General features: G+C 44.8%; 1 protein-coding gene across 3 annotated transcripts in view; it reads right to left on the reverse strand.

The window, feature by feature from the left end:
• The window catches only part of MYO10 (myosin X), a 218,473-nt gene that overhangs the window by 117,464 nt on the left and 88,000 nt on the right, over window positions 1-13,009 (reverse strand). For all 3 annotated transcript variants that reach the window (XM_029216317.1, XM_029216319.1, XM_029216318.1), the window contains exon 3: window positions 2,083-2,241. In XM_029216317.1, the coding sequence (XP_029072150.1) occupies window positions 2,083-2,241 (159 nt within the window). The remainder of the gene's footprint in view (window positions 1-2,082; window positions 2,242-13,009) is intronic.

The following is a 13,009-nucleotide window of genomic DNA, read 5'->3' on the forward strand; positions in this document are numbered from 1 at the left end:
AGCACCTGCTAGCTATTGCAAAGGGTGATATCGTTATTCACCATAATCACAGGCATACTGCCAAAATTAAACATTAACTCCTGAAGAACAAAAATTACTAAAACATCAAGGGTTTTTACAGTATTAAAATTTGGTGTTTTTTAAAAAACAAAACTGTATGAATTTGAACGTGACTTGAAAAATAAACACCTATAAGCAGTTGCCCAGGTTACTATAAAGACTAACAGGCAGATGGAAAAGAGAAAATCTGTTGGTCAATCATTCTTGACAGATAAAGTAATTTATGTATTTTAATGTCAAAAAGGGATTATTATAGAAGTGATTTTTAGATATTACTTTTATAAGATAAGCACAGTCACACTTCATAACAATTAAGGGGAACATGTGCACGACTGCCTTTTATACAAGGACATGCCTCCAATCAAAATAGCAATCCCACAAATAAGACGGGTTCCCTTGAACCCAAATATCCCCCTAGATGGAACCTTCATACACTGGGTTTTTTTGGTTTTGTTTTATTTATTTATTTATTTTTGGCTGCACTGGGTCTTCATTGCTGCTAGCGGGCCCTCTCCAGCTGCGGTGAGCAGGGGCCACTCCTCGCCGCTGTGCATGGGCTTCTCACTGCGGTGGCTTCTCTTGCTGCGGAGCACGGGCTCTAGGCACGCGGGCCTTGGTAGTTGTGGCTCGCAGTCTCTACAGCGCAGGCTCAGCAGTCGTGGCACATGGGCCCAGCTGCTCTGCGGCATGTGGGATCCTCCCAGACCAGGGCTCGAACCCGTGTCCCCTGCACTGGCAGGAAGATTCTTAACCACTGCGCCACCAGGGAAGCCCGGAACCTTCATACACTGTTGATGGGAATGTAAATTGGTGCAGCCACTGTGGAAAACAGTACGGTGGTTTCTCAAAAAAAAAAAAAACTAAAAGCGGAACTTCCACATGACCCAGCAATTCCATTCCTGGGTATATAATCCCCAAAAAACAAAAACACTAATTCAAAAAGATACATGCACCCCAATGTTCACAGCATTATTTACAACCGCCAAGATATGGAGGCAACCTAAGTGTCCATCAACAGATGAATGGATAAAGAGGATGTGGTACATACATACATACAATGGAATACTACTCAGCCATAAAACAGAATGAAATTTTACCATTTGCAGCAACATGGATGGACTTGGAAGGCATTATGCTAAGTGAAATAAGACAGAGAAAGACAAATACTGTATGATATCACTTATATGTGGAATCTAAAAAATACGACAAACTAGTGAATATAACATACAAGAAGCAGACTCACAGATATAAAGCACTAGTGGTTACCAGTGAGGAGGAGGTAAGAGGCAATAGAGGGGTGGGGGGAGTGGAAGGTACAAACTATTGGGTGTAAGGTAGGCTCAAGGATGTACTGTACAACACGGGGAACACAGCCAATATTTTGTGATAACCGTAAATGGAAAGAAACCTTTAAAAACTGTATAAAAATAATAAATAAATATCCCCCAGATGGGCTCCAGAGCCAGAAAAAAAAAGTGAAAATCCATAAAGGGACAGAAATCAAGAAAATGAGAAAAAAAGCTTGAGCTCTGCTTGTTTGCAAAGCCACATTTTCCCCCAGCCCTTAATTGAGGAAGTCAAACCAGTCTGCGTGACGTCTTTATGAAACAGAACACTTACGGAGAGAATGCACTCACAAGAAGAAGGGGGTCACATTACCCTTCGACATAAAGTTATCCCCCTCATAAAATCAAGGCAATCGACATGAGAACATGATTTATGGATCCAGCCTCTAATTTGGCAAAACACCTGAAAACATAATTTTACTTAGATTAACTAGAGGTTCTCTAAAGGAAATACTCTCTGAAGACAAAAATAAACATTGACTCAAACTGGAGGGATTTAGGTAACTTCCCTGGTGGTCCAGTGGTTAAGACTCCACGCTTCCACCGCAGGGGGTGTGGGCTCGATCCCTGGTCGGGGAACTGGGGGAACTGAGATCCCACATGCCGCATTGCAGGACCAAAAAAAAAAAAAAACCGAACTGGAGGGATTTTTTAAGGACATGCAAGTGGAACTTACATAGATTTGGTTTCTCTTGTAGCGCTGGTACAGGTTATGCATGATGGCACCCCCGTGGAGCTCGGTCAAGGTGGCCATGTCATCCACGCCCTGCTCATCCATGGGGTCCATAGCCATCACCTTCTGGTGTGTAATTGTGCTCTGCTTGTATGTGAAGACCTGGTGGGGGGGAAGGAATTCAACGGTTTAGTTATCAGCGATGAACAGTTTCCACGACGTTTCCCCCAACTTACAATACGACCTCAGTACAGTACCAGCAAAAAGATCCAGAATCCACCAGCAAAAAACAGACTGCAGAGAACTCTTTCACTTCCTTTATGCCACCTACCTATTTTTAAAGGTAGCAGTTATTTTGAAAATTGACATTAGATGTTCCTAGAAGATGTGAATAGTTCAAGTACTAAACATCCTTTGGGAATCACAGAAATGATAAATTTTCAGTTCACTTTTGTACCACTGACATAAAGCAGTAACAGTTAAGAAGCTGGCTGACCACGCTTTCAGAAAGCAATCTGATTTCACTATATAATATATTCAAAGGACCATGTGCTATATTTCAAAGCTTCTTAATAAAGCCCTTCAATTTAAGTGTTACATAAATTCACCATATAGTCTGTACATGTGTTCGGACATTGAAACACATCTCCTCAGGAATGTCTGAAAAATATCCTTGGACATGATCCCCTCTCAACTGAGATATACAGCCTTCACGTGATCTTCAGGCAAAACAGATCCTCTCAAATGTAACATACAATCGGTTTGCCTGCTTAACAGCCTGTCTTCCTTTAAATTCCAGACACCAATGGTGAGTGCTGCATACGTGTCGTAGCGTGTACACAAGACAACTCTGATACTGTAGGGCTGATCACAGAACGTGCATGTGTTTCTAAAATCTACACAGGGCTCTTTCATCACCACTGGTTGGGTCGAGGATTAATCACATCCAGTGAGCTCCATCCACTGACCAGTTTGACCAGTTTTACAAACTCCTGTACATAAAACAATCATTCAGTGATGGAGGCTACCTCCTATTTATTCATTGTATACTTTTACTGTATTCATCCTTGAAATACAAACACCAAGATGTAAAAGCAACATGTAAATAACACGAAAAATGCAGTCTCCATAAGCACACGTGCTCACGTGTCCACATACACACAACACAACTTTTCTGAATGCTATCTGCAGGTCGGGGAGCTCTATTTTAAAATATCAACCAGTTGCCTTCATGGCAACAAACGGTATGTTACTGAAAAAGGGAATGACACGCTAAGAAAGGCAGAAGTACCAACCCAATGGTTTCCACAAGCCACAAAAGGTGGCATGTCTTATTTTTCCAGAGAAAAATGAAAACATCAGCCGTGGCGTTTCTGCCACATGAACCACAAGAGTCAGTCAAAACCAGTCCTGAGAAACTGCTTGAGGCCAGGGCAGACCCCAGACATCTCTTCTGAGGCCCAGCCACTTTCCCCAGCTGCCTCCAGGGCACAGACATCCGTCAGGAGATGTGTGGTTCCCGCCTCCCGGCAAGGGGGCCACTGTGCCACGTAAGCGCCCCACAGGGTAGGACAGGCCTGTGGCCACTGAGGGAGTGCGTGCAACGTGGGCTGTGCCACAGCCAGGATAACCAGGTATTAAAGAAAAATGTGCAGGAAATTCCAGAGTGTAGGAACACTTAGGACACCAGCCCTTCACTTTAACTCATCAACACCATGGAAGAAAATTAAAGAAACAGATTTAGGCTGAGAGTAGCCTGGAAACTGCCAGAAGTGAAAGGCTGAAACTCTCTGCCCTTCCCCAGCTCGCTCTATGCCTATGGGGCCAATCCGGGCAGGTTTTCCAGAAACACTACAACTGAGCAGTGTACTTGGGTTTTTCCCCTACGGTGACCGTGAGGCTAGCCCGTGGCCAGCTGAGGGGTGCAGAGCAGTGTCGTGTCACCCTCTGCACTCAGCACCAGGGGGGACCTCCTCACCCTGCCGGCTCAGCACTCCTGCCAACACGAGGGCAAGGCAGTTCCACAAGTTCCCCAGGACAATTTTCTTGTAGGGAAGACGACAGGGCACCAGCACAACTACCTCCTGCTCAAGCCCCGGCAGACTCACTCCACATCAGCAAGTCCTTCCCATCGTGAACGCTTTTCCTACTCACTGTCTCTGAGTATACTGAGAATTCCAGAATTGGAGGATAGAAATAATTTAGAATATTACAATTCTTGTCTGTATTTCTAGTGATTCTGCTTTTTGGAAATAACCAGACACACCCTACAACTGCCACTAAAGATTTACATAATGACTAAGTACTTATGTCATATGTAAACATTTCATTGTCTCTCTTTTTTTTTTTTTTTGCGGTACGCGGGCCTCTCACTGTTGTGGCCTCTCCCGCTGCAGAGCACAGGCTCCGGACGCGCAGGCTCAGCGGCCACGGCTCACGAGCCCAGCCGCACCGCAGCATGTGGGATCTTCGCGGACCGGGGCACGAACCCGTGTCCCCTGCATCGGCAGGCGGACTCCCAACCGCTGCGCCACCAGGGAAGCCCTCATTGTCTTTTTTAACGCTCTGGGAACAGCAAGGCAATGCATGAGTCCAAGTAAGCAACTCAGAGCTGGGCACCTGGTCTCTGCAAAAATGGCTAAAACTGTAAATAGAGTCCCCACCTTTGTACATTCGACTTCCTCGTATGTTTCTAGACACACACAGATGTGGGCACATGGCCATTCCAGGGATGGGAAAATCAAGAGAACTTGCACTACTCCTTCTGACCTCAGGGAGACAGAATCATGACGGAAGATAACAGTTACAAAAACAAGAGGCTGGGAACAGAAAAGATAGAACCATCATGCCAAGACAGAGGCCTGCAGCTGCTCGAAGCTGATTATTTCAAAGAACAATGGGATAGCAGAGAAAATGTATTTGTGAAGCAAAGGCAGGGAGAACCACGCATTCAGTGATGGGCTAATATCTGTAAAGATTTCACAGTGGTGCCTGGCACGCTGACAAGTGTCCGATAAATTAACGAAGAAAATCCACACATTCAAGCAACTATTCACTGGTATGTTCTAAGCATCGGGAATACAGCTTACATTCCAGTAAAGGGGAGGAAAAAACAGAAATGCACAAGTAAATATATAGCATCGTGCAGATGGTGATGAACAGCTACGAAGACATAAATGAGTGTAAGGTGATTAGGCACCCAGAGGGGTTACTTTATGTTAAGTGTTTGAGGACACCTCACCGATCACGTAACATCAAAGTAGGAACACTAAGGAAGTACGGGATGGAGACAGCCCCCTGCATTCACTGTGTTAAAGCATATTGGTTGAATAAACACCTAATTTGGAAATATTTCAAAGGATTAATAAGACTCACAATCTTATTCAAGAATTTTTCAGGAGAGCCCCCCGAACTACCAACAGTCATTCCTAGGCAACGACGAACAGCGTCCTAGCTGCACAAGAGAATCCCCAAACAGCGAAAAAGAAACTTCTAGGTTTAAAGAGTGGAATTCTTTTTACAGGAAATTTTTGGAAACAACCAACAGCCAAAACACAATAACAAAATGAATTCCTCAAAGCCCACCTCAAAATAAACTGAGTGACTTTGACGGGGCATATACTAGAAGAACGGTGGTACGGTTAAGCAAAGGAGCAAAATATAGACGATTAATAGACAGGAAATCAATTTAGAAAAAAATGGGGCCTCAGAACAAATAGCTCCTGTTACAGAAATACAAGCCACTGGTCACAAGACAGACTGGATTAAGTGTGGCAGCAGAACAAGGGCCACCAACCAACACGACTGGAAAAACAACTGAGAGAAGGTCTGCCCAATGCTGGGTCCACTTCTGTATGAAAAAATGAAAAGGCATGAAGTCAATTAATTAGATTAAAAAAACAGCTGAGCCATTATCAATCTCCTTTTATTTTATTTTTTATTTTTTTTTGCGGTACGCGGGCCTCTCACTGTTGTGGCCTCTCCCGTTGCGGAGCACAGGCTCCGGACGCGCAGGCTCAGCGGCCATGGCTCACGGGCCCAGCCGCTCCGCGGCATGTGGGATCTTCCCGGACCAGGGCGCGAACCCGTGTCCCCTGCATCGCCAGGCGGACTCTCAACCACTGCGCCACCAGGGAAGCCCTCCCCTTTTATTCTAATCTTAGGATAGTACAAATACGGCAGGAAACCCCTATCACGCTCACATGAGTTTTTATTGTCTATAGTGATACACACAGATTTCCCATATTACAATTCGTTAGGAACCCCCAGTCATAAAAATGTAACTTTTCTGATTAAAGAGAATGAAAAAAAAAAACCACCAAAAACCCTCATCATGTCCTCTCCTGATGGACGGATGGGATAGAGGGTATTCTCAATCTGGGCAGCTTCATCTCCCGTGAGCCTGGCATTTCTTCTAGCGCAGTTCTCAACTTTGCCCCCCAGGGCGCAGTTGGCAAGTTTTGTAAACATTTTTGGTTGTCACAACTGTGGGAGAGGGGAAAGGATGCCGGCATCCAGTCAGTAAAAGCCAGGAATGCTGCTATAAACATCAAAGAATTATCCAGCCCAAACGTCAGGAAGCCAAGGTGGAGATACTCCAGTCTAGGAATGCCCTGGTGTGCCATCCAACCAGATGTCTAGGTACATAGCAGGAAAAATTGATGAGTCAGCCAATGCCATAAGCAAAACCTTTCATAAAATAAAGACGAATCTTTTGGAAACAATTTTAAAAATAAAAACATTTAATAGAGGTAAATCAAAGGTCAGCACGACAATATTATATAATTTAGTTTTTGATTCGTATTTGACCCAAGTTAGGAAGGGTGATGGTGATAAAGATGATGATGGTTACTAGGCAATGGGGTTTGCTTATATTTTTTATTATTTTCTTCTTTCTTAAATTTTTATTGGAGTATAGTTGATTTACAATGCTATATTAGTTTCAGGTGTATAGCAAAGTAAATCTGTTATACACATATCCACTCTTTTTTAGATTCTTTTCCCATATAGGCCATTACAGAGTATTGAGTAGTGTTCCCTGTGCTCTACAGTAGGTTCTTATCAGTTATTTATTCTATATATAGTAGTGTGGATATGTCAATCCCAATCCTCCAATTTACCCCTCCCCCCCTTACCCTCTGGTAACCGTACGCTTATTTTCTACATCTGCAACTCTATTTCTGTTTTGTAGAGTTACAGATGTCATTTTTTCTAATTGTACTACATTATAGTCAGACAATATGGTCCACACTATTTCCACCTCTGTCTCCCTGACCCAGGGTTCTTGTACCTGCTGTTCTGGGCCACTGACATCCCATTACTCTCCTCCTGGACGTCTCCGCCCAAACGTTACCCTCTCAGAAGGCACCAGGGGTCTTGTCTGAAGGACACCCTGCCACCTTCCTCCTTATTCTATCACGTGTGCTGTCTTCATAGCTCCTATGCCAGTTTGTAGTCACTCATCTAACCTATTATCTTCCTCGTTTCAAAACCATCTCCCCTCCCAACTCTGAGACCTCTGGTCAGTATCTTTCAACTCTTTGGACCACAACCTGCCGAGAAAAATTTGTTTTACACCGTAAACTACCATACGCAGAGTTTCATACGAGTTTCGTAAGACACCACAATGTTTGGTGCATCCCAATATTTTCTATTTCTTTTAAACGTCAGTTGTGGCCCTCTGAACTGACTTCACACCTCACTATCGTGAAAACTCAGTTTGAAAATTCTACAAAGGCAGGAAGCAGGCCTATCTTGTTCCTCAGTGCCCAGCCTCGGTCCACGATACAGACTCAGTAAATGCTGAATGAAAGATCCTGGCCTTCAAAATGGCTATACACACAAGGAGAAGCAGAGTCGGGTAATGACCAAAACATGGCCTTGGAGTCAGACCTGGCTGGACTCCGTTCTCCTAGATCTATACTTTTATAGCTCAGGAACGATGAGCCACACACTTAACTTCCCTGGCCCATGATTTTCCCCACTAATAAAGAAAAATGATGATAATAATCCTTACTCACAGAATTACTGTGAAAGCTACAGAACATAATGTAAGTAAAAGTCACAGCAATTGGCACCAACAAGGGCTTAGTAAAAGGGAGCAATTCCTGTAAGGGGGTCATGGTGTAAGGAACAACGCAGAACATTCTCTAAGCAAAGAATCCAGAGTCTTAGAGACAGAGGGACCCCTGCTCTTCAAACAAGGGCCTGAACACCAGCTGTGAGGGGCGGGAGATGGCGGGCAGGGGGAGCGGCTCATTCAGTTCTACGTTCTTTACGATGATCAGCACGGTATCTGCTGAAAACTGTTTGACACAATGCTTTCTTCTTCCATTTTAATCCCTTTGCACAAACCTAGCTGGCCTTGTTTAGATTTTCTCCGGAACTCCACATTGTTTCAGGGCGGAGGACTCTCTTAGTTTTCTTTCCATCTTTCTTTCGTTTACTGGCTCATAAATTAAAGCGTGATCGACGAGAAGGGTTAAGACCTTTGCCTCCTGACGTGTGGCCAAAGTGAGCGATCATGTAAACCAAAAACAAGCTTCCTCATGTCAAGCTTCACAGACTCCAACCCTCATTGGCTATACTCTTAGGACAGGCTGCAGAAGGAAGCCACCTACTTCACTGAAACTCTGCCTTGGCCTGTTTTGCTGCTGCCCCAGCAGACTGGAGAAAGTATCTGGAACACAAAAATGTGAAGTCCACTAGAAATTTCCATTAGAATCTAATCAAAGGCAAAATGCTACACGTGTACTCTCCTAGTGTGTGTGGGGGGGGAAATGGCACCAGTGCTTTGCTTTCAGCTCAAATTTGTCATCTTAATTACATGGCACAGGGGGGTAAAATGATCATTATATAAATAAAGGTTCTGTGACGTTAACCTCCCCCTTGAGTTTGTGAGATAACTGACTTCTAATTATAGATAAAACAAAGATTATTTTCTTTTTCAGAGACTCAAACGGGTTGTGAGATTAAGTCATTTAAATTGTCAGTGGGTTTTCAATGCCCAGTATGGCATGACATTCGGGTATAACACCAAAATAGCAAAGAGGGGTGGACAGAGGGCACTGGTACTCATTGAGCACTGGCTGCATGCGTCAGGCACATTTGATCCTCAGCAGGGGAGGAAACGCCATTGCTCATTTCTTAAAGAATCAATTCAAGAAGATTCAGAGAAGTTAGGAAACCTACCCCATAGCACACAGCACAGCTAGCATTCAGTTCCTTGGGATCATGGAAAAGGTGCATCCCACTTTAGGGGGACGCTAGGTCAGAGGCAGCCTTTTGAATTCCAGCTCTGCCACTAACTGGTTGGCAATCCCTGGCACGTTCAATGGAGTCAATGGTTAAGAACCCTGGCCCTTTGAAGGAGAGCAGGAGTGGAGAGGGGGAGGGGGAAGCACACTGTGTACCGCCCTCCCAGCATGCTGGGTTTAATCCCTCACTTATTCTGTGATTTTTCATTGATTTACTCTGTCCAGCTCCCTCGGTCATTCGTGCCAGGCTGTGAGCTGGAGCCCAGGAATACAATGATGAATTAAATGGCCTCCTTCAAACAGCTTACTGACCAACGAGGGATCAGAAAAGTAAACAGGCAATCCTAACCACACGGTGGGGTCTGTCACAGAGGAAAGTCCCAGGGTCGGATGGGAACTGGCCACGTGGGACAGACCACAGCCAGGCAAGAGCCGATACAAAGCTGAGACACAGCACTGGGCATCCGCGTAGCAGAGGGCGGCTGAGGCGGGGGCTCTGTGCGCGGCAGTGGCACTTGGCCTCGGACCTAAGGGACCGAGGGCTACGTAAGCAGCTAAGGGGGGCAGACACTTGTACCTATGCATCATCACGGACAAGTCAGTACCAAATGTGACACTGAGACTGCTGTTCGAGAGACGAAGATTAAAGAACAATCTCACTACAAAATGCAATTCAAGGAGGCCAACTTTCTAGAAACTCCACGTGAAAGCAGTGTCTGAATCACCACTGGGAGCGATCGCTCCACACACTGCCGTCCCCCAAATGGAGGGTGTCTTCCTGCTTTCACATGCACAAATACCACCGCCAAAAGCATCAGCGGTGATACGTCCAACCCAACGAAGTCAGGAGGCTCCAGCTAACAGTCACTAACAGTCAGTCTTAACCACTGAGCCTCAACTCCCCGAGGACACTGCAGAGCATGCAGGCAGACGGAGGGGATTAAGGGTCCAAGAAGCCTAAGACACCCCGGAAGCTAACCTGTGGACGGCGCACCTGCCCATGGACACGCAGAGCCTTGCTACACCACCAGCAGTGCGAAAAGCAGCTCGCTCACTTGTACCAGCCCCGAAGGAAGGCCCAGACGATACACTGGCCCTGACCCCTCCTTGGCGAACCGCAAAGAAAAAGGTTAACGGTCATAGTGAGCTGGCATGGTTGGAAGGAATGACTAGTACACAAACACGCACACACAAAAGAACATCCTAGAGTATCTGCATATTAGGGAAAATAAGATCTCAAATCGGCACTTATACACATTAGGAATTGTGATTTTATAGAAGAACTATGTACAGATTTATTTCATTTATTTATTGGCCACACCGTGCAGCATGTGGGATCTTAGTGCCCCGACCAGGGATCGAACCCGTGCCCCCTGCACTGACAGTGCAGAGTCTTAACCACTGGGCCGCCAGGGAAGTCCCTGTACAGATTTCTTTCAAATGCTAAACTCTATTACTTTTTTTTTTCCGTAACAGAAAAGTTTAGGAAAATCTTCTGTGCAAAGTAAAATCACGCTTGTTCCAGCTGTGCTAGGTTATGTCTTCTAAAGCTTTCTCATTGTTGCCACCACCAGGCGGGCCCAACCTACCCTGAAAAGGACGGTCTTCACGTTCCTCAAGCTAGCCTTTCCACGCTGAATTCAGTGTTAAGAAAAAGATAACTATTTTCTAATGTGTTTTCATGATAGAGGTATACTAAGGTAAATTTATGATGAAATTATACTGTGCACACGTACGGTACAATCCTAGGTTTATTTTTTTAAACACACACAAGGGCAAGCACAGAGGCATACACATACCCACACACACACACCAGCAACTGTAGTCTTGGGCATTTGTTCTGAATAAATGAAAGCTTACGTCGGCACAAAAAATTTACACGTGAATGTTCAGGGCAGCTTTATCTGTAACAGGCGAAAGCTGAAAAAGCCAATCCCAGGTTGGCATTCTTGAAATGAGCCAATTAGAGCAAATGAAGGCCAGACTGATGTGGCTGGAGGCTAAGACGGGTGGGTGGGGCGTGGGGTAGCCTGCTGGATCCAAAGGTTCTGTACCTCAACTATCCGATACCCTGGTTGCGATACTGTGGTCCAGTTTTGCAAGATGTTATCATCGAGGGAAACCAGGTAAAAGGGTAACATGGGATCTGTCTGAACTAGTGCTTACAAATGCACGTGGATCTACAGTGGTCTCAAAACAAAAAACTTAATTAAAAAAATAGTTTTAAAATACACGCAAAAAGCCTAGAAGAAAATATATCAGAACTCCAATAATGGGTCACAAGCTTGTAGGTGTTTTTTTGTACTTTTCTATGACTTTCCCTGTTTTCTAAAGTTTTTAAACATTTCTAGGCTTAAAGAGAAACCTCAGTCCCATCAAAATCATTATCAATGAGCATATCTGGACACATATAATTAATTCAATGAATCTTTTAAAAATGAATATTGTAGAACTGCTTTCAAAACAACAACAAAAACCAAAATGAAATCATCAACCTCCCCCAAGGGTCACCAGCTATTAGAAAGGGCTTTCCTAACCCACCTATTTTACACATAGTCAGTTTCAGCCCAGAGAAACTCTACAAAGCAAGAAGCAGGAAAGGGAGGAAAGCCCAGGAACCCCAATTCTTGAGACAAATGGTTGACCAGCTCTCGCTTCTGAAGTTCCTTTACTTCTGTCCTAATGTCCTAGTCCTTGTTCTAATTCAAGAGCCCCTTTCTGATCCCTTTTCCCCGGTTACAAGTCCAGACCCCTAACTTGAATTCTGGTATAGAATCTCCATTCCTGTAACTCCAAACCACCCTGAAGTGTCAAAAGCACCTCAAAAAAACCCCCAAAACATAAACAGACCTCCTCCACGTCAGGAATGACACTCTCATTGCCGGCCTCCCAAGCGAGAAACCGAAGTCCACCTAAAATCCCTCCCCTTCGCTGGCCACCATGCCTACCTTCCAAGTCCTGGCAATTGACTGAGACCACCTGGATTCCATCGTCTCTCCACTCCCTCCTCCTGCCTCAGCTCTCACCACTCACGTTCCACCTGGACCCCAGTAACTGCTTCCTAACTAGTTTCTCTGCCTCCAGGCTCCTGCGGTATAAATCCAGCGGTTCTCAATTTGGAGGCTAAGAAAAGTTTTGAGTTTGAACTTTAATGATTAAAAAAATGTTTTTACTACTTTTAATGACAATTTTTCCAGGCACTGATAACTCAGAATGGAAAGAAACTTCCAGAGATGAAACTTTGGTTTCTTTGGCCGGTGTTTCCCAAACTGGGATCGACTAGGACCTTGAAGGGAACGCCACTCAGGTCTGAACAGCACAGACTTGGATGGATTTGAGCCCTACTCTGCTGTCGATTGGCCGAGCAATCTCAACTTGCTCCGGTGACTCTGCTTTCTCACCCTCAGCTGCACCAGCTACAAAACGAGGATAATAATAATACCTACATCTCATAGAGTGTTCGGGAGAAAAAGGAGTCAGACAATGCCCATAAAGGATTTGATACAATTCTTGGTACTGAGTGAGCGACTCAGATATTTCCGTTGTTAGGTACTGTTACCAGTGATGTAATCTGATCGCGCCCTGATTGAAACTCTCTCACGGTTTGTTCCCAGTCACTTCCAGGATAAGCAATAATCTTAATGTGGTTTCCCTACAATGCCTTTCCTGAGGGG

This window comes from Monodon monoceros, unplaced genomic scaffold (assembly GCF_005190385.1).
Source record: "Monodon monoceros isolate NGI ecotype Baffin Bay Population unplaced genomic scaffold, NGI_Narwhal_1 Super_Scaffold_12, whole genome shotgun sequence".
NCBI lineage: Eukaryota > Metazoa > Chordata > Mammalia > Artiodactyla > Monodontidae > Monodon > Monodon monoceros.